The 18,692-nt window shown below is 44.4% G+C and overlaps 1 protein-coding gene across 1 annotated transcript; it reads right to left on the bottom strand.

Annotated features, from left to right (window-relative positions):
• Window positions 1–17,199: 17,199 nt before the first annotated feature.
• LOC139435880 (transcriptional regulatory protein AlgP-like) lies at window positions 17,200–18,480 on the bottom strand. Its single transcript, XM_071206915.1, has one exon. The coding sequence runs from the start codon at window positions 18,478–18,480 to the stop codon at window positions 17,200–17,202; it is 1,281 nt and encodes a 426-aa protein (XP_071063016.1).
• Between the last annotated feature and the right edge of the window lie 212 nt (window positions 18,481–18,692).

Here is an 18,692-nt window from a genome sequence, read left to right as displayed (position 1 = left end):
CACCTTTCATGCGGCAGCTTAATTGCAGGAAAACAAAAGGGTTGTCTCTGAACAGGCTGTCATCGAGGTGGTTATTGTACACTGTTCACGGTGTTCTGTGTCCCTGTTTATTTCTCACCTATCATCCTGAAAAGGCTATGCTAATTAAATTCAGGGTTGGTGAGTTGGTCACAATTGACAAAGCAAAACTATCTTCTCTCAAAAAAGCTAAAAATACTTCAAACTTTTCCTTTATTTGTCAAATATAAGAAAGGCCTTATAGTGATAAGTAACATGCACGTCACGTTCAGCCACATCATGTATAACTAACTTAATGTCCTTGTACCAATCTCTTCTCTTACTCCCTGTTCAAACTTGTGATCTAAAGCCAATAATGTGACCCGCACCTGAATATTTTATACTTGTTTGTGCTTCCTCCTCGAGAACGCCCATTGTGCATTATTCATGGGGCGAACTCCCCATTGATTCAGCTGCTGTTTAATCTCAGCGGTGGCGCGATATTTTCCCACGTCAAAGTCACTGTCACCCCTCCCTCGGCATCAGCTGTCACAACAAATTACCTGCTCCACCCTTCGTCAGCTGAGGTGAGTTCAGGGGTACAGATTAGGCACTTTTCTCGCTTGGGGTCCAGAGAAACCTTTGCAACTGAGTGCACCTAATAGTCCGCTCTCTGGTGCGCACCAGACCACAGTTTGTTACATTGTTTCATTTTTCAGAAGGTTCGGTTTGCGTTCACACGGCAAAACTCAAACTGACTATAAACTTTAAACACAAGTCATGTGCACGGAAATGCTGTTCAACAATTGGTCAGACATTCAGGGGGTAAAAACGCAAATCCCGGCAATTTCTACCGGAGCCTCCGCCATGGAGCATCGGCACTTTTGGCAGGTTATTCTCATGCTGCTGTTAATCTGGAGATCAACAGACACTAGCGGCCCGCGTATATGATTATATAAATCAGACAACGTCCGTTAAAAAACATTATAGCACATATAGAGAGACGTTCTGCAGTAAGGAGGGGCGTTTCACCGACGACAGGTGTTCTTACTGACACATGCATTTCCAAACATTTGGATACCTACCTATGTTGCAAATGTATTATATTTTCAATTTTCACACGGCATCTATTGCACGTCTGTCCGTCTTGGGAGATGGATCCCTCCTCTGTTCTCCCTGAGGTTTCTCCCATGATGTTCCCCTTTAAACTGTGGGTTTTCTTCGGAAGTTTTTCCTTGTACGATGTGAGGGTCTAAGGACAGAGGGTGTCGTATTGTCATACTGATATTCTGTACAAACTGTGAAGTCCACTGAGACAAGTGTAAAATTTGTGATATTGGGTTATATAAATAAACATTCATTCATTACTTTTATGTAGGCCTAGTTGACGGAGAATTTTTACTTAACCAAACAACCGCGGATGTCTTGAAAGAGTCTTTCGCTCAAGATTTTGAAGATATCCGCGTTCTTGTGACACGTAAATACTACGCTTCCTATGTTTTGGTGCGGACTGCGTTCACACCAGGGCTGCAGTCGGATAGTTTAAAAATCAGCTCCTAAGTTCTAACCCTATCGTCTATTCCTTGACCTCTGAGTGAAACGTCACGGGGTTAAGGGATAGTGGATAGGAGAATTTAAAAGGACTTAGGAGAAGAGACTGCGGTACTTTAGAGAATCCGAATGCACTTTCACTATCCGACGTGTTTATGATGCGCCAGCGGACGTCATTGTGTGCGTCTGCTGCTGTGGGGAAACTATGGAAACCACAATTTTCTATACAGCGGACGACAACATGGATGTTTAATAAGAACGAGGGACTACTGTAAACTCATCTAGAGACTCTGCACCGTGCTCTGATGCTGCTGCGTTGCTTTATGAACGTGGACAACAGAGAAACATATTCTTCAGGACCAAAGTTGGAATTGAAATAAAAAAGGAAAGTGAAACTGCTCGTCACCCTCTCCCTCCGGTCCACATTAATACAAATGATCCCAATACGTATGATTGTATGAACTAAAGATCTTAAAATCAATACAGATGTATTTATTATAAACGTTAGTCCTTAACATCTATCACTGTGTATATCACCATTCAAACATCTTTTAAAAGTTGAACAAACCCCACACAGCTCAGTGAAGACTGAAATGTTGACTTTATTTGATCATTTCAGTAAAAACTAAGGTTCATATTTCTCTCTTTGATTATAATACTGATGAACGTTCAAAACAAAGCACTTTGGCAACTTACCACCTATGTTTTAAAAAGCTTAATAAGCACCGTAACTTTCATGATATAATTTCTCCGTCATAATCGTTTTTTTCCGTGAACGGCCGACTGTTGAGTGACGGCAAATGCTGCGGCTGCAAGGCATTGTGGGGCAGCATTTTCGCTTCTCCTGCCGGTTAGGGAAGTCCAGTGGTTCCTAAGCTAAAGGAGGTTATACAGGAAGTTTGAAACCTCCTTTCCTATCATTCTCATCATTCTAGAGTATTCGAACGGCACTTATCATGGCTGCCACTGAGGGACTTCCGGGTCATTTCACTCCTTTAGGAAGGTTCCTAAGCTAAATGGACTATTCGACTTCAACCCGGCAATGAACCGCTCCAGAGTTCACTGGCAAGCGCTCCGAGACCACCTATTTTAGCGGACCAGAGTCCGGTTGTTTAGTTCACTTAAGAGGTCTCAGATTGTGTTCACACCGACCCAAATGAACCGCACCAAGCGACTAAACGCACCAGGGTTCGATTCAAACGGACTATACAAGGCAGGTGTGAACGCACCCAGAGTTTGAGTTTGAGAAGGAAATTGACACTTTTTTTTCTGTGACTCATAATGCCTTCAGTCTTTATTGTAAGGGCAACGTTTGGGATAAAAATGTTTTGCACCATTTCTGTGTTGGAAATAGGTTTGTTTTATGTAATATATTTTGAATTTTTTTATCTAAATTCTTACATTTTTAATCCAGGGTTGGATGACAAACAGGTGCTCTGAGGTAAAAGTATTAGGGTCCCTGAAGTCCATGGGTTTTCAGTAATTGTATTGATGACAAAATAATAATGTTTTGATAATATGATATGTGACGACCCCTCCCCCCTTCTGCCTGGCTGTGCTCCCTGCCTTGTAGGGATGTGCATCTCCATCACTGAGGCCGATGCGATGCGCATCTCGATACGTTGCCACGATACGATACATTAACGATACATTTGAAACACCAGGCGATGCGATACGATACGATTCACCCCTGTTGCGATACAGTTCGATACGATTTGATTCAACATTATGCGATTCAGTGCGATACGATGCGATTCAACACTATGCAAAAATAATGATACTTCAATATGGTGCGACAGAGGATTTTTGTTTTATTCCTTATATGCAGCAAATCATACATTAACAAAAAAGTGCTTTACATATTTGGTACTGCACATCCCATCATGCCGTTTATTTTTTTACCTTTAAAAGCTCTCCAGAGTACTGTACAATTGTATAACACCTTACAGTTAAACAATGTAAGGATGCATTGCTCATGATTAACAATGTGCAAATAACAGCTACCATAGTGCAATGCCATACAGCTGCCAGCCTGATGTGCTAACTCACCAGTGAGCAGAAAGCAGTGGGTTCTATAACAATAAAGAATACAAATAACCTTTCTCAAACAGATATTTCGTAACTGCTTACAGTAAGGAAGACATTTAAATTATGATTGGCCTTCACAGGCTGCTGTAAACTAAACACCACTCTCTCTGACAGAACACCTCACTGAGTGATTTAACTCATAGTCTAACTTTCAGGTTTCTGTTTTCAGCCGCAGACCCCATGTCGCCTCTTTATGTGCGTCGCTAAGTTCCTCATACTACTTGTGTACTTTAAAGTGGCTCGGCATCTTTAACAATTTGCGAGCGATTTTTCAAGTTGACCGTCTGTAGTATATAGTGCCGCGCACATATACCATCAGGACGTTACTGATGGGGTGCGGCTGCGGAGTGATACTGTGTGTATGCAAGCCCGCATCTAGGACGGATCTACTGTATGTATCATGGCTGTAGACCTGTTAAGTAATAAAGATACCTCATACAAAGGTCTACGGATACCTTATTACTCTCCATGACCTGCGGTCAACTATATAGCATAAAGGATTATTACACCGTCTTTCTTGAACAATCCGAAATGTTGCCAAACGTTTGATTTGTAGGTATTTTTCGGTGCGCTGTGTTTCTCTTTCTCCTCAACTTCCATGTGTGTTGATAACTGAGACTCTCCGTCGTGGCGAAGCAAATATCAAAGATCGTCTCTGCTGAGCGTTGACAAGATGAGGGGATTTTATATGAATGAATCGTTTTTTTACCGATGCAAAGACGCTACACAATCGATGCATCGCGAGTTCAACCCAAACTGTAGCCGATGTGCACTCTTTCAACCGGTGCACTCGCATCTTGAACGTTTATGCCGGTGCACCGATGCGAATCGGTGAATCTTAACATCTCTACTGCCTTGCTGTCTTCTGGCAGGTACTGGGAGTGTCGTCCTGTTTGTGCCCGCCCATCTAGAGGCGGAGCCACCAGAAGATATAAAGGTTTCCCAGCTGCAAGGATCAATCTCTGATTCAGATCCTGGCATGCTGCAGCAACCTCAGCCTACAGCCTGTGTTAGGTTTGATGCACCCTCCAACATGCTACAACACCCTTCCACACACTCACACACTGCTCACACTACTGACAGTCTGATTCTTACCACATTATACATCAGAGGTGTTCTTCAACAATCTGTATTAACAAATATATATTTGGCATTAAACTCTGTGTGGCCTCCCTGTTTGTTCCAGCCTTTGGAAGGTTGTAACAAGTGGGGGCTCGTCCGAGATCACTTCCGGTGCTGGATAAAGGACATGGTGACCTATTTCAATCAGGGAGTGTTCACACAGCTGGTTGGTTGACTCTGAGTTTTGTAGGGGAAAATAGGTCAGGTTGATCTTACTGTCTAAGTAACTGGTCTTACTCACAGTTGTGTTTCTGTCCAAGGCAAGCTATGTTTTCCGGTATTGCTGTTTTGTGTTAAAGGCTGTCAAATGTTTGGAACCCTTATTCCTGTTAGGTATAAGCAATGAGAGACACAATCTGTCTCCATTGAACCTTTTTTTGTTTTTGTTTGTTATTTTTGTGTAGTAAGTGGCTCGGGTGCACTCAATGACTGCCTAGGTGATTTTCAATTGCTGAGAATTAACCGGGTCACTGGGCTTTTGTGCTTAAAATCCTACCACAATTCTACACGAAGACTAGGGGTGAGTGAGTCAGTAAGCATTTGGTAAGGCAGTTAGCCAGAGGAGTGGGGTCTCCATATGTAAAACTGTCTTTCACTATCAGTTACTGCTGGAAAAACCTTGCCTTGGTCGGTAAACAGTTAAATGGCTTCTATTGAAGATTTTGTTGAGTCCCCAAATGAGGATTTGTTGGGTACTTATAAAAAAGATCAGCTTTTGAGAGTGGCTGACCATTACGGTCTTGAACTTCCCAAAAAGTTGAATAAAGAGGAGTTGTTGGTAGAAATAAAGGCACAGTTAGTGGAAAAAAGTATTTTGTCTGTCTTTCTGGGGCCTACCTCCCAACAGTCAATTGAGTCAGGTAATGTTTCAGGTGTGGCTCCAGTCCTGTCTGGACTTGGGGTTGGACTGTCATTTAAAGAACAGAAGGAGCTTCTCATGCTACACTTGGAACGTGATGTGGAGATAGAAAAGTTGAGACAAAATGCCCGTCTTCAGGAAGCAGAGATCGCTCAAGTTCAGGTTAGACAAAAACTAGACTTGGAGCGCTACAGATTGGAGCTGATGAGTGAAGGTAAGCTTCCAGCTGAGACCAGGAGAGCTGCAGAGACTGCAAATCAAGCATTTGATATTGCTGTTAATTTGAGGATAGTTCCGAGGTTCAACGAAAAGGACCCAGACATTTTCTTTGTGTTATTTGAGCGTCTAGCTGAGGCACGAGACTGGTCTGATGTTGAGCGCACCCTTCTGCTGCAGTGTGTCTTCACTGGAAAGGCCCAGGAGGCTTTCGCTGCCATGACTGCTGAAGACAGTAGCAATTACCAGTTGGTGAAAGCTGCTGTACTTCAGGCATTTGAGTTAGTACCTGAAGCATATCGACAGCGTTTTAGGTTACTCAGAAAAGAGAAGCAGTCACATATGGAGTTTGCTCGTGATTTAACCACTAGTTTCAACCGTTGGTGTGTTTCCTCACAGGTAAAAACTCTGGAAGATCTGCAGGAGCTTATCTTGCTTGAGCAATTCAAAGGTACCTTGCCTGACCGTGTTGTTACCTACATTAATGAGCAGAAAGTAAACTTAGTTTCAGAGGCAGCCAAGCTGGCAGATGAGTTTACTCTGACCCATAAGGTGTTTTTTGGCGACAGCCGTAGTCGTGGAGATGCGGGATACAAAGAGAGTAGTGCGGGGGCTCACTTCAGTAAAGGTGTTTCAGAAGGAAAAGATAAGTTTCCAGCTAGGATTGACCATGGGAATCGGGGTAAGTTTGACCCCAATCGTGTCTGTAATTACTGTTTTAATAAAGGACACTGGAGAAACGATTGTCCTGAGTGGAAGAGAAAGTCCAGGCCTGGGCCTGTGTCGGCAAAAGCGTCTGGGGCTGTAGCATCGTTACGTGCAGTAGAAAGGGAAAATGTCATTGTGGCTGTGCGGAAACACACTCAGTCCTCCTTATCTGAATCGGTAATTCAGGCTCTTGTCAGTGAACATGAGGAGATAGACCTTGGTTATAAAGCTTTTGTGTCTGATGGTTTTGTTTCACTGGTCGGGAGTAAAGAGAAAGTACCGGTAAAGATATTAAGGGACTCAGGGGCGTTGGACTCGTTTATTGTTGGTTCTGTGTTACCTTTCTCTCCTAAAACAGACACCGGTTCCAGTGTTGAGGTCCGGGGGATGGGATTAACCGTCTTCTCTGCTCCACAGCATAAACTAACATTAGTCTCCAGTCTGCTGCAAGGGGAAGTGGTCATGGGAGTGCGTCCTTCTCTGCCTATGGGGGGCATACAGATCATCTTGGGAAATGACCTGGCTGGTGATCGGGTATGGCCTGAGTCTCCAATCTCCCAGGTAGAAGGTGCCAAGTTCCCCAAAACCACTTCTGTGATGCCTGCCAGCGGCGCAGTAACACGTGCTGCCAGCCGTATTGTTTGTGACCTTACAAAAGATAAGAAAAAACAAACTGTATTTCCTGTGCCTACCTTTCCTTTGCCTTTGTCTTGTAGTGACCTTGGGAAAGAGCAAAAGAACGATCCCACCCTGCAGGCTCTGTACAGCCAAGTTCTACCGGATGAGGAGTTCAGAAGTGCAGCCCGTGGTTATTTTCTCCAGGACGGTTTGTTGGTGAGAAAGTGGGTTCCCCAGGGAGATTGTTTTATGGGTGAGGAAGTTGTGCAAGTTGTGTTACCCAGTAAGTTAAGACTCACTGTGCTTCAGACTGCTCATGACGGCATTGCAGGTCATCTCGGTGTGAAGAAAACATATAATCGGGTTGGCCGTTATTTTTACTGGCCACTTCTGAAGAAAGACATTGCTGCTTTCATTAAAACTTGCAACACTTGTCAGTTGACTGGCAAACCGAATCAGGTCATTAAACCTGCACCTCTGTATCCAATTCCAGTTGTTGGTAATCCATTTGAGCATCTGATTGTAGATTGTGTTGGACCATTACCACGCTCCAAAGCAGGGAACAACTTTTTGCTTACAGTCATGTGTCAGGCTACACGTTATCCTGCTGCCTATCCCCTTAGGAATATCACCACCAGGTCAGTTGTAAAAGCGCTGACACAATTTATAACTATTTTTGGTCTCCCGAAGATCATCCAGTCAGATCAGGGGACTAACTTCACTTCAAAGTTGTTTGCCGAGGTGTTACAGCAGTTGAATATCAAACATTCACAGTCAAGTGCCTATCATCCTCAGAGCCAGGGAGCACTTGAGAGGTTCCACCAATCCTTGAAGTCTCTCCTCCGTTCATATTGTACGGAGTTGGAAGGTGACTGGGAAGAAGGGTTACCCTGGTTGATGCTGGCGGCAAGGGAGGTTTCACAGGGGAGTTTGGGCTTTAGCCCTAATGACCTGGTTTTTGGTCACAATGTAAGGGGCCCGTTGGCCACCCTACACGAGGATTGGCAAGCCAAGAAAGCCCCGTCAAGTTTGATAGACTATGTCCATGGTTTCAAACACCGCTTGTATCGGGCTAATCAAATGGCAAGAGAAAAGCTACAGTCTGCTCAAACTAAAATGAAAAGCCTCTATGATCGACGTGCAGAACTTTGTGAGTTGAGTCCTGGGGATCAGGTTTTAGCACTGCTGCCTGTAGTTGGCTCCCCGTTTCAGGCCAAGTTCTCTGGCCCTTATACAGTGTCCAAGAAGTTGTCAGACCTCAACTATTTGATAGCGACCCCTGACCGGAAGAAGTCGGTGCAGTTTTGCCATATAAACTTGCTAAAACCGTATTTTTCCCGTAAACCTGTGCCAGGTGTGGTTTGTTCTGTTTCCTCAGATGCTGCAGTGGGTCACCCGTCACCATCTCTGGATGTGGGGGCAGGGGTTAAGGTTGAAGAGGAGTATTCCCCAGATGATGGTCTGTTGAGAGGACGGCTTAAGAATTCGGAGTCACTGGCTAATCTGGGTGGAATGCTGGGTCATTTAACCGAACCGCGGCGCACAGAGTTGGTCGATCTAGTTAAAAACTACCCCTGCCTGTTTGGAGACACTCCATCTCGCCTTATAGAACACGATATTGAGGTGGGTGATGCTAAACCGGTACGACAGCGTTTTTACCGCATGTCTCCGGACAAACGAGAGCATTTAGAGGCAGAAGTTAAGTATATGCTGGAGAATAACATTGCTGAGCCGTGTGCTTCTAGTTGGTCTTCTCCTTGTTTGCTGGTTACGAAACCAGATGGTACATTTAGACCATGTACTGATCTCCGCAAGGTGAATTTAGTGACCAAACCTGACTCGTTTCCACTCCCTCGCATGGAGGACTGTGTGGACCAGGTCGGTTCTGCTAAGTTTGTCAGTAAATTTGACCTGCTAAAGGGTTACTGGCAGGTCCCGTTAACGGCAAGAGCTAGGGAGATCGCCTCATTTATCACGTCCAGTGGGTTGTACTCATACACCGTAATGCCATTTGGGTTACGAAATGCCCCGGCCACGTTTCAACACCTGATGAACCAGGTGGTGTCAGGTCTTGCTGGCTGTGCTGTGTATCTGGATGATGTTGTGGTATACAGTGACACTTGGGAGGAACATCTCCAACACATTAATGCACTGTTTGAACGTCTTGCCTGGGCTTGTCTGACCGTTAACTTGGCAAAGTGTGAGTTTGCTAAGGCAACGGTCACCTACCTGGGTAAAGTAGTTGGCCAAGGACAGGTTAAGCCAGTGAGGGCAAAGGTGCTGGCAATTGACCGGTTCCCTGTTCCCACAACCAGAAAATAACTCTCTCGTTTTCTGGGCATGGTGGGGTACTATCGTGGGTTCTGTCTATTTCTCTACGGTGGTTGCGCCCCTCACCTCTCTTCTCAGTCCTAAGGTCAAGTTTGAATGGTCTCCTCGATGTCAACAGGCTTTTGAGGCTGCGAAAACTGTGTTGTGCTCGGCTCCTGTCCTAGCAGCACCCCAGATGGACCAGCCCTTCATTCTTCATGTGGATGCTAGTAAGGTTGGAGCTGGGGCTGTACTCGCGCAGGTTGATGAGAGCGGCTCCGAATGCCCGGTAAGTTTCTTCTCTAATAAATGTAACTCTCATCAATTAAACTATTCTATCATTGAAAAGGAGGCACTGGCACTCATCTGGGCGTTAAAGCATTTTGAGGTGTATGTTGGGAGTGGAGTTGGGCCCTTGGTGGTCTATACAGATCATAACCCCCTAACCTTTCTGCACTCGCTCCAGAATCCAAATCAACGCCTTATGCGTTGGTGTCTCCAGCCTTTTCATCTGGACATTAGGCATGTCAAAGGTGTGGATAATACAGTGGCTGATGCCATGTCCAGGGCTATAACCTCCTAGGTTAACTAGTGTTTTTCTCCCTGCAGGGGTGTCTGTTTTTTCTGTTTTGCCCTCTCTTAAAATGCTTCTTAGGTACCAAAGTTGCTGAGGGGTTGAGCAAGAGGCTACAGATGTGCTTGCAGGTTGTACGAACATTTGAAGGTTAACTTTAGTTGTGTCTATTGTGTTTGGTGGTTGTGTTTTTGTGCCTCAGGTTGGAGGATCCTAGTGGGTCCTCCATTTTAAGGGAGGGGGTGTGACGACCCCTCCCCCCTTCTGCCTGGCTGTGCTCCCTGCCTTGCTGTCTTCTGGCAGGTACTGGGAGTGTCGTCCTGTTTGTGCCCGCCCATCTAGAGGTGGAGCCACCAGAAGATATAAAGGTTTCCCAGCTGCAAGGATCAATCTCTGATTCAGATCCTGGCATGCTGCAGCAACCTCAGCCTACAGCCTGTGTTAGGTTTGATGCACCCTCCAACATGCTACAACACCCTTCCACACACTCACACACTGCTCACACTACTGACAGTCTGATTCTTACCACATTATACATCAGAGGTGTTCTTCAACAATCTGTTAAATAAATATATATTTGGCATTAAACTCTGTGTGGCCTCCCTGTTTGTTCCAGCCTTTGGAAGGTTGTAACAGATAATAAAAAAAAAAAACTGAAATGGCGAAAGTTACCTATTTTTTATAGGTTAAACCACCCAGCTGCACATCATAGTTAAACTTGAAAAGACAAACTACACAGTGTGGTTCTCTACTACACCAACAGTTGTGAATATTTTCTCTGAATAAACTGCATGAACAATGCTTTGTCTGAGACTTAAATATGATAACTTGCATGTTTCACTTATCTGACTCATTTATTCTGAAAGGAATCGATAACATTTTCCTTGCTCTAACCGCTATGGTCTGACATTGACCACAGCACCAGGCTGCTGATGGACTTGTGAGCGTCATTAGCTGCGTGAGTACTCCCTTGCTGCCTTGTTGAGCCAACCCTTAACCTTTTGGGGGTCATTATAGTCAAATACAGAGTAATTATGATCTTATAGCTAGTGTCTGGTATGAAATATTCAAGGACCCGAAGCTTTGCCAATTAGCCAAGCTGTAGGCGGTCCATGATGCTGCTATGACTGGATATGTTACCACTACTGTCATGGCCAACAGCTAGGGGGTTGTCAGTGTCCCTGTCGGGGGGGAAAGAGCACTGAGGGCAAACAGTCTCAAGTTTCTCAAAGGTGCTGTGATTTACTTCAATCCTTAAAACAAAATGGAGGATTAGACGTTTAAGGGTCACGAAACAAAAACAAGTTTAAGACAAGCTTCCACACAAGTCTGCAATTTAATCATCAAATACATGTTACATATAATTTTTAATTCTACATTATTAGATGTTTTGGTCAATTGTTTTAGGGGCAGCACAACAAGCTCCTAACACAGAAGGATCCACCTTGAACTAATAAAATAAAAATAATCCATCTTTAAAATGTAGCCTTGGCTATGTATTAGGGCTGTCAGTCGATTAAAATATTTAATCGCGATTAATCGCATGATTGTCCATAGTTAATCGCGATTAATCGCAAATTAATCGCACATTTTTTATCTGTTCTAAATGTACCTTAGAGGAATATTTTTCAAGTTTTTAATACTCTTATCAACATATGAGTGGACAAATATGCTTTATGCTAATGTTTATTATCATTTGAACAATGACAAATATTCTCATGAATATTAAACACAACAACCTGGAACCTCTCTCATACAATACAAATTGTGTGAGAGTGTGATCGTTGGAGCTATGTGCAACTCAAGGCATATGCTCGAACGGGAGCTGCCTGGACGCTGCAATCATGTTCCTGCAATCATGAGTGTGCTGGGTTCTCGTACAATGTCCCGCTGTCTGCTTCCTGCATCAAGTCAAGTGCTTGGCGCAGTTGTGTGGATAGGGCGCTCCTCTGTTTTCATTTAAACAGCTCCTTATATCCGTTAGCGCAGCTAGCTAGCACCCGATGCTAACAACAACAATGGCCGCGTTCACACTGCGGTACGGTAATGCACGTAAGGTCTCTCTCTCGCTCGCTCTGGCCACACACAAACACACACCCTCCCGGTCCTCCCGATGGCCAGTCGGTGCCTGCCGGTGAGCGTGGAAGTGTGGTCTGCCACAAGCGGGCGGCAGGAGCGGGGCTGTCAGCATCAGCTTGTAGACGATATTTTAAACTCGATGCGCTCTGAAACTAAGGGGCGGCCGAGGAAAAAAAAATACACATGCGTTAATCGCGTTAAAATAATTAGTGGCGTTAATTTTTTTTTGCGTTAACTTGACAGCCCTACTATGTATAAAAAAAGGTTTGTATACAAAAAAAGGTTCAGCCATGTGGAAAACAACTACTTTAGAAGACAGCTTTGAGGAGCAAGATCTTGGCTAATGTTTAAAGTGTCCTGTTTTATTTTGTAAAAACACTCGTTTCACTTCCTGTTTTTGTGTTTTCCCGCCTTTTTCTCTTCTCTTTTATTCACCTGTGTCTAATCACCATGCAGCCCTTGTGCATACCTGCTGCAGCTGTGTCTTGTTAATGTGATTAGTTCTGTGTGCATATATACCTGTGAGTTCCCTATTGTTCTCTATCAGTATGGTCAGGTGTCTTTGTTACCTGCTGTGGTCAGTTTATGTGTGGTCATCCCTGTGTAGTTCCCTATATGTTCCCTCAAGGATTTCCTGCCTGTGTCCCTTGTGGTAACCTGGTTAGCTTTCCCTTTGTTTTGCGTTAGCTTATCCTGCTTCACAAGTTTTATACTCCTTTGTTTTGTACACCCGGCTCCCTTTTTTTCTGCGTTTAAGTCCAACAATTGATCGAATATGGCAACATCAAGTCACATTGACGTAAGTAACCTCACAAAATGTTCCTCAAAAGTAAAGATTGCATAGAAAAGCTAAGGTAACAGAAGCTAGTCTGCCCATGACTGTAAGGGTGTTTAGTTTAAAGAGAGATTATTGCATTAGAAAACTGATTCACTAATCAAGATACTTTACAATGTTGGCATGGATTATAGATCATTTTAATAGGGACGAAATGATTTTATGTCTACTTTAGCCGTTATTTATCTCGTTATAAATCTCTAAAGTTGCCTCAATGTTATGGCAGATAGTATAACAATGAATGTATCTAAATTGATATGTTGTTGCTAAAAACTATGTTGATAAGAACAGTGAGATTGAGCAACAGCTGTAAAAGTACCACCACTGGGGTCCCTTGTCACACTTTGACAGTCATTTCAACCATTGCTAATATAAAATATTGTTTTTCCACATCTGATAAAGTTGTATGCTCATCCAGTTGATAAAATAAGCAAACATATCCACAAAGTTTATTGGGTTTTCAATGATACTCAAACAAGCCACACATGCCCCATGTTGATAATTTATGCCAAACAGGAAATTTGAAAGTGTCTCATGTTTGCCTATTATTCTGTTGACCTAAATTAAGCAGGTCAACAGTGTTTGCTTAACAGCTGTAATTTAACTGTAATTGCTGCTATTAGTGTCACAATGAAACGCAGTATGCTGAACCACGAACAAGGGTTAAATACTGCATTAGTGTTTGTCAAAAGGTCAAAGGTGACTTCTGTCTCTTTATTGTAAAGTTGATGTTTCTGATTGGACAACACATTTGTCCTCATGTCTGTTTGCCAGTGCAGTAGGCTCAGAAGACTGAAGAACGGGGTACCGCAGGGGTCTGTTCTCTCGCCGATGCTGTTCAATATTTACATCCACGACCTACCTGATACAACATCCAGAAAGTATGGCTACGCAGACGATCTTGCCATCATGCTGAGCCGACCAACGTGGAAGGCTATGGAAGAGGGTCTTAACGAAGACATGGGCACACTAGTAGCATACCTCCGAAGGTGGCGCCTACAGCTCAGCGTCGGGAAAACAGTCGCAGCGGCATACCACCTTAGCACCAGAGAAGCCAAGAGGGAACTTGAGGTGCGCGTCGACAACAAATGTCTGGAGGTCCAGCAAGCCCCGAAGTATCTTGGAGAGCGTCTGGATCGGACATTGTCCTTTAAAAAACACCTGGAAGAAGTCAAGGCCAAGGTGACATCCAGGGTCGCGCTGATCCGCCGCCTCGCTGGAACAACCTGGGGAGCCTCCGCTAAGACGCTGTGAATATCCACTCAAGCCCTGGTCTTCTCTGTAGCGGAATACTGCGCCCCAGTCTGGAGCAGAAGCCCTCATGCGAAAAAGGTCGACGTGGCTATCAATACCTCCTTCAGAATAATAACTGGATGCTTAAAGCCTACCCCTGTGTCCCTCTTGCCAGTCCTCGCGGGAATAGCACCGGCCGGCCTCCGACGGGAGGCTGCCACCCTCGCCCTGGCCAGGAAGGCACAAAAGTATGACTGGCACATCCTGCACCACACCACAATAACTCCAGCACCTCCAAACAGACTCAAGTCCCGCCACCCCTACAACATAGCAGCTCAAGAGATGCTCAACTCCACCTCTGAGGACATCTCCAGAGATGCATGGTTGGCAGCAGCTTGGAAGCAGGAGTGGGAATCAGCCGGGCCCTCCCGAATCCACCGTTACATCTGGGACCCAGGAGATGGCACCATTGGAGGAGACGACCTACCGCGCCGGCAGTGGACCACTCTGAACCGTCTACGAACTGCGGTCGGTCGCTTTAAAACCTCGATGAAGACGTGGGGCTTGGCGGACAGTGCGGCATGCGAGTGCGGTGACCCTGAGCAGACCGCTGTCCATATAATCACCATCTGCCCCTTATATAGACCACCCTCGGAAGCCAGCCTCTTCGACCTAGGACCAGAGATGCGGGCATGGCTACACGACACCGAGTTGGACATCTAACGTTATACGAAAGAAGAAGATGTCTGTTTATTTTGGATTCAGATGCTTTTTCTGTCCCATCATTACAAGACAATTCCAGAATCTCCATGCGTCATTCACACCCAAATATAGTTTACACAAAATACATCTTATTAAAAAAAGAGTATCCTGTCAATGTAGCCTCCGGTATTTACGCAGATGAAAGAGCTTTATGACAGAAATGTCAATATATACTACATATTTCATCTGTTTGACGTGACCACTGAATAGTCATGTAGTGGGTATAAGCTCTCTGGAGTAAAATGAACGACCAAATTAGCAGTTTGATTTCCATATCAAAAGATTGTAGCTTCACGGTTTAGGATTCGGGCGGGGATGAAAACGGTTGCAAAAAGTACAGGGAAACAGAAAGAAGCATTGCTTGTCTTGTTTCCGGGTGGTTTAGAGTGTGAATATGATGTGATGACATTTATTTAAACTCGTTGTTTTCACTTCAGCATGTGACATCCTGTAATATTGGGCTTATGGCAATGAAACAGGTTTTATATTAAGATGAATACATTAGGGATTCTCTGAATAGACATGCATACAATTATTTCCTCACATCAGTTAGGATGTTTAAGGCATGTTTCATTCTTTATGAAATAAACAGTAGCTGTGCCTACTTGGGGGGGGAAGGTGTTTGTTGTGGCTTTATCCATGATTTTGTAGTTTTACAATGAGTGCCACATCACATTGCCTCTGCCATTGTTGTCTCACTACTACATGTAAAATGAACTCTTTAGATGTCCATTCAATAGAGAATTTAATATCCGTCACTTTAAATGGTTATCAACTGAGCTCAGCTCAATATAATGGCATGTGGTCACTTAGTGAAGGCTTCATAAATGCCTAATAAGTGGGGTCATGAGACAATAGAGTCACAGTATTGATTTATTTAGTCTTTCTGGCTGAGTGATGTTCAGACGCTGTCCAAACAGTAATTTGTTTGTCTAACACTGCTCGCTAAAAATTACTGGGAATTCAATAAGTATTGATTTCATATTCAAGTGTATAATCATTTCCAAAACTGTCATTGAGAGTGGCTACTAATTTACACATTGTCAGTACTTAAAAATCTGCAAATTCTCTCGGCAATGCTTTAATTGGATTTCCTCAACTTGGATTTATTTGGAATAGTTTAAAGATTCAATGTTTAATCTGCTACTTTTAGTGCTTGTGATCTTCTCTCCTTTCATCTCTTCCTCCTTTTGTTTTTTTAGTACCACCCTACGGAGCACTTGGAATCCATTAGTTTGAAACTTTAACCTCAAAATCCAATTGAACTGATAGAAATGTATAGAAGATGCAAGAATTCCCAAATCCTTCGATCTTGCGTTAATTCAAGATAAAATGTTTATTTTAAAGAAATTAATTATGTACAAATTAAATTAAATATTTATAAAAACATAAGAAATTTGCAAAAATGTCACATAATGTTAACAGTTTAATTGTTCGAAATCAAACTTTATTTATTGACACAAATAGCATCACAAAAAATAAAAAGGTAAATTAATTTAAGTGGACCTATTTTTATTTTTAGGGAGAACAGAATATATACGGTACCAGTACTTACGACCACATTGTGGCAACAGCATACACCTAACCCACACAATGTAAGTGTAGAAGTCTTGAGGCGTGGACCGGTAAAATACACGTGAAATTTGGTGACGATTGGGACATTGTCATTGACCATTATCTGAAGTCTGGTGCTCTGAATATGTCAGTTGGAGTTATGACAGCATCGTGTTCCATGACACAGGTGTTTTATATTTGAGCTAACAACGTGTCCAGAGATCAAAGGTTTCCATGGTGATCAGTGAGAGGAGAGCATTTTCATTGTTCTGAATGAGATAAAGCTCTTACTTGTGAACGTTTTGTTGAAGAACCGTAACAGATATCGGTGAAATTTCAGAGCGTGAAGCATGTCAAGGACCTTGAGTATCTGAAGTGTGCTTTTTGTGTACTTTCGGGTTAATAATGTGGCCTTTTTGGCAGATTAACTAAAGGTATGCGGCTGCTGTGGTGGGGAAAGGTGAGGCTGAATTTACAATGGGCATTAATGGAGACATATTTAACGTTTTTGTCACTTCATGCCCTCAAGAGGCATTTTGTTTAATTATTTTGCTTAATTTTTTTTATCTTTCAAACTACGAGATGTTTTCCTACGTTTGTCATGAAAAATATTATCTCAGGAATGTAGGGTTTGGGAATTACAGTGGGGCAAAAAAGTATTTAGTCAGCCACCAATTGTGCAAGTTCTCCCACTTAAAAAGATGAGAGAGGCCTGTAATTTTCATCAGCCCTCTGTGCTCCGGCAGCAGCTTTGAGAATACTGGAAACACCGGTATTCTTTGTGGCAGTGAAAGGAAGGACAGCCTGAGTGGGTTTGGTTCTGCGTTTTGCCTGAGGAGTGCTGCTGTTTGCAGGTCTGTTGGCTGGAGACGCAGGTGGGGATCGTCCAAAAGGCTGTTTGTTTTGGGCCAGGGACAGAACCGAAGCTACAGGTTTCTTGGTGGGAGTAGATTTTGCAGGAACTTTGGTCTGTGACACCTTGGGGTCTGCTGCCTTGGTTGTTGTGGGACATTTGGAGGCAGTGTTGAGCTTTACGGGGGCTGTGGGTCGAGGGTTTTTCTTGGCATCAGCGGCTGTCGTAGCTGCTAGAGGTTTATTTGCGACTGTAGCAGAAGTTGGGCGACTGACATCTTTCTTAGCAGCGACAGTTCTGGGCGGTTGTGCTGCGGTGGTCCTGCCAGTAGGGGGGGCTGTGTTGACTCTAGAGGCAGCGGTTCTGGCAGCTGCAGTGGTGGGGAGCTTCAGTGCAGCTGTTGTGGGCCTGGATGTGGTGGATGCAGGTCGAGATGTTGAGGGAGCTGTAGTCGGCCTTGTTGTCTTTGAAACTACAGAGGCGACTGGTTTTGTTGTTGCACCAACAGCTTTTGACGTGGTTGAAGTGCTGGGTTTTGAGGCAGTGGAGGCCGCCGCTCTGCTGGCAGGAGCTGTGGTCTTGGGTCTCGCTGCAGTCTCAGCTACTGGTCTCTTCTTAGGAACGCCATTCACGGTGGTTGGTTTGGTGCCATTTGTTGCTGTGGACGCAGCAGCGGAGGTAGTCCTAGCTGGTCCTACAGGCTTCTTGTCTGGGGTTCTAGATAGGGTCTTGATCGTGGAGGAAGCTGCTGCCCCCACAGGTCGTTTAGGTCCGCCCCCCGCTGCTGATGCTGCTTTAGTTGTAGTTGCCGTTTTCTTGGCTGCAGCTGCAGAGACATTCGCAGAGGACTTGACTTCGTTCACAGTGCGGTGCGAGGAAGTGCCCGGCCTTGATCCAGAGGGTCCTGCAGATTTGGCTGCGGGCTGTGTTTTGGTTGAAACACATTTTGGTTTGACTTTGGAGTCTGCTGCCACTGGCTTGCCATTGCCCTTGGGGATGGTCTCAGGGGCTACATCAATGGCCGCTTCCTCTGGTTGCGATGGGGCTTCCTCGGTTGTGTTGTCCTGCAATGAGGAGGGCTCTGCTACTGCTGCATCTTCAGTGGGCTCCGTGGGCTCCATGGTATCCCCATCCGGTTTCATTTTCCCCCCTCCTAAAAAAAAAAAGGTGTGGACGCTGGGGTTGCTGCTTACAAAGTCCAGGGGCCCAGACACTTTTTGATTGGTCACTTTCTCTCACACTGAGATATCCTTCCTACCGCCGGCTCTGTCGTTGAAGAAGAAACAAACAGTCCCAGCCTTTCGGTCCAGCTCTGAGGTTGAAATGCACTAAA

This window comes from Pseudochaenichthys georgianus, chromosome 20 (genome assembly GCF_902827115.2).
Source record: "Pseudochaenichthys georgianus chromosome 20, fPseGeo1.2, whole genome shotgun sequence".
In the NCBI taxonomy this organism is placed as follows: domain Eukaryota; kingdom Metazoa; phylum Chordata; class Actinopteri; order Perciformes; family Channichthyidae; genus Pseudochaenichthys; species Pseudochaenichthys georgianus.
Note: the sequence above shows the minus strand (reverse complement) of the source record. Positions and strands in the feature narration are given on the sequence as shown.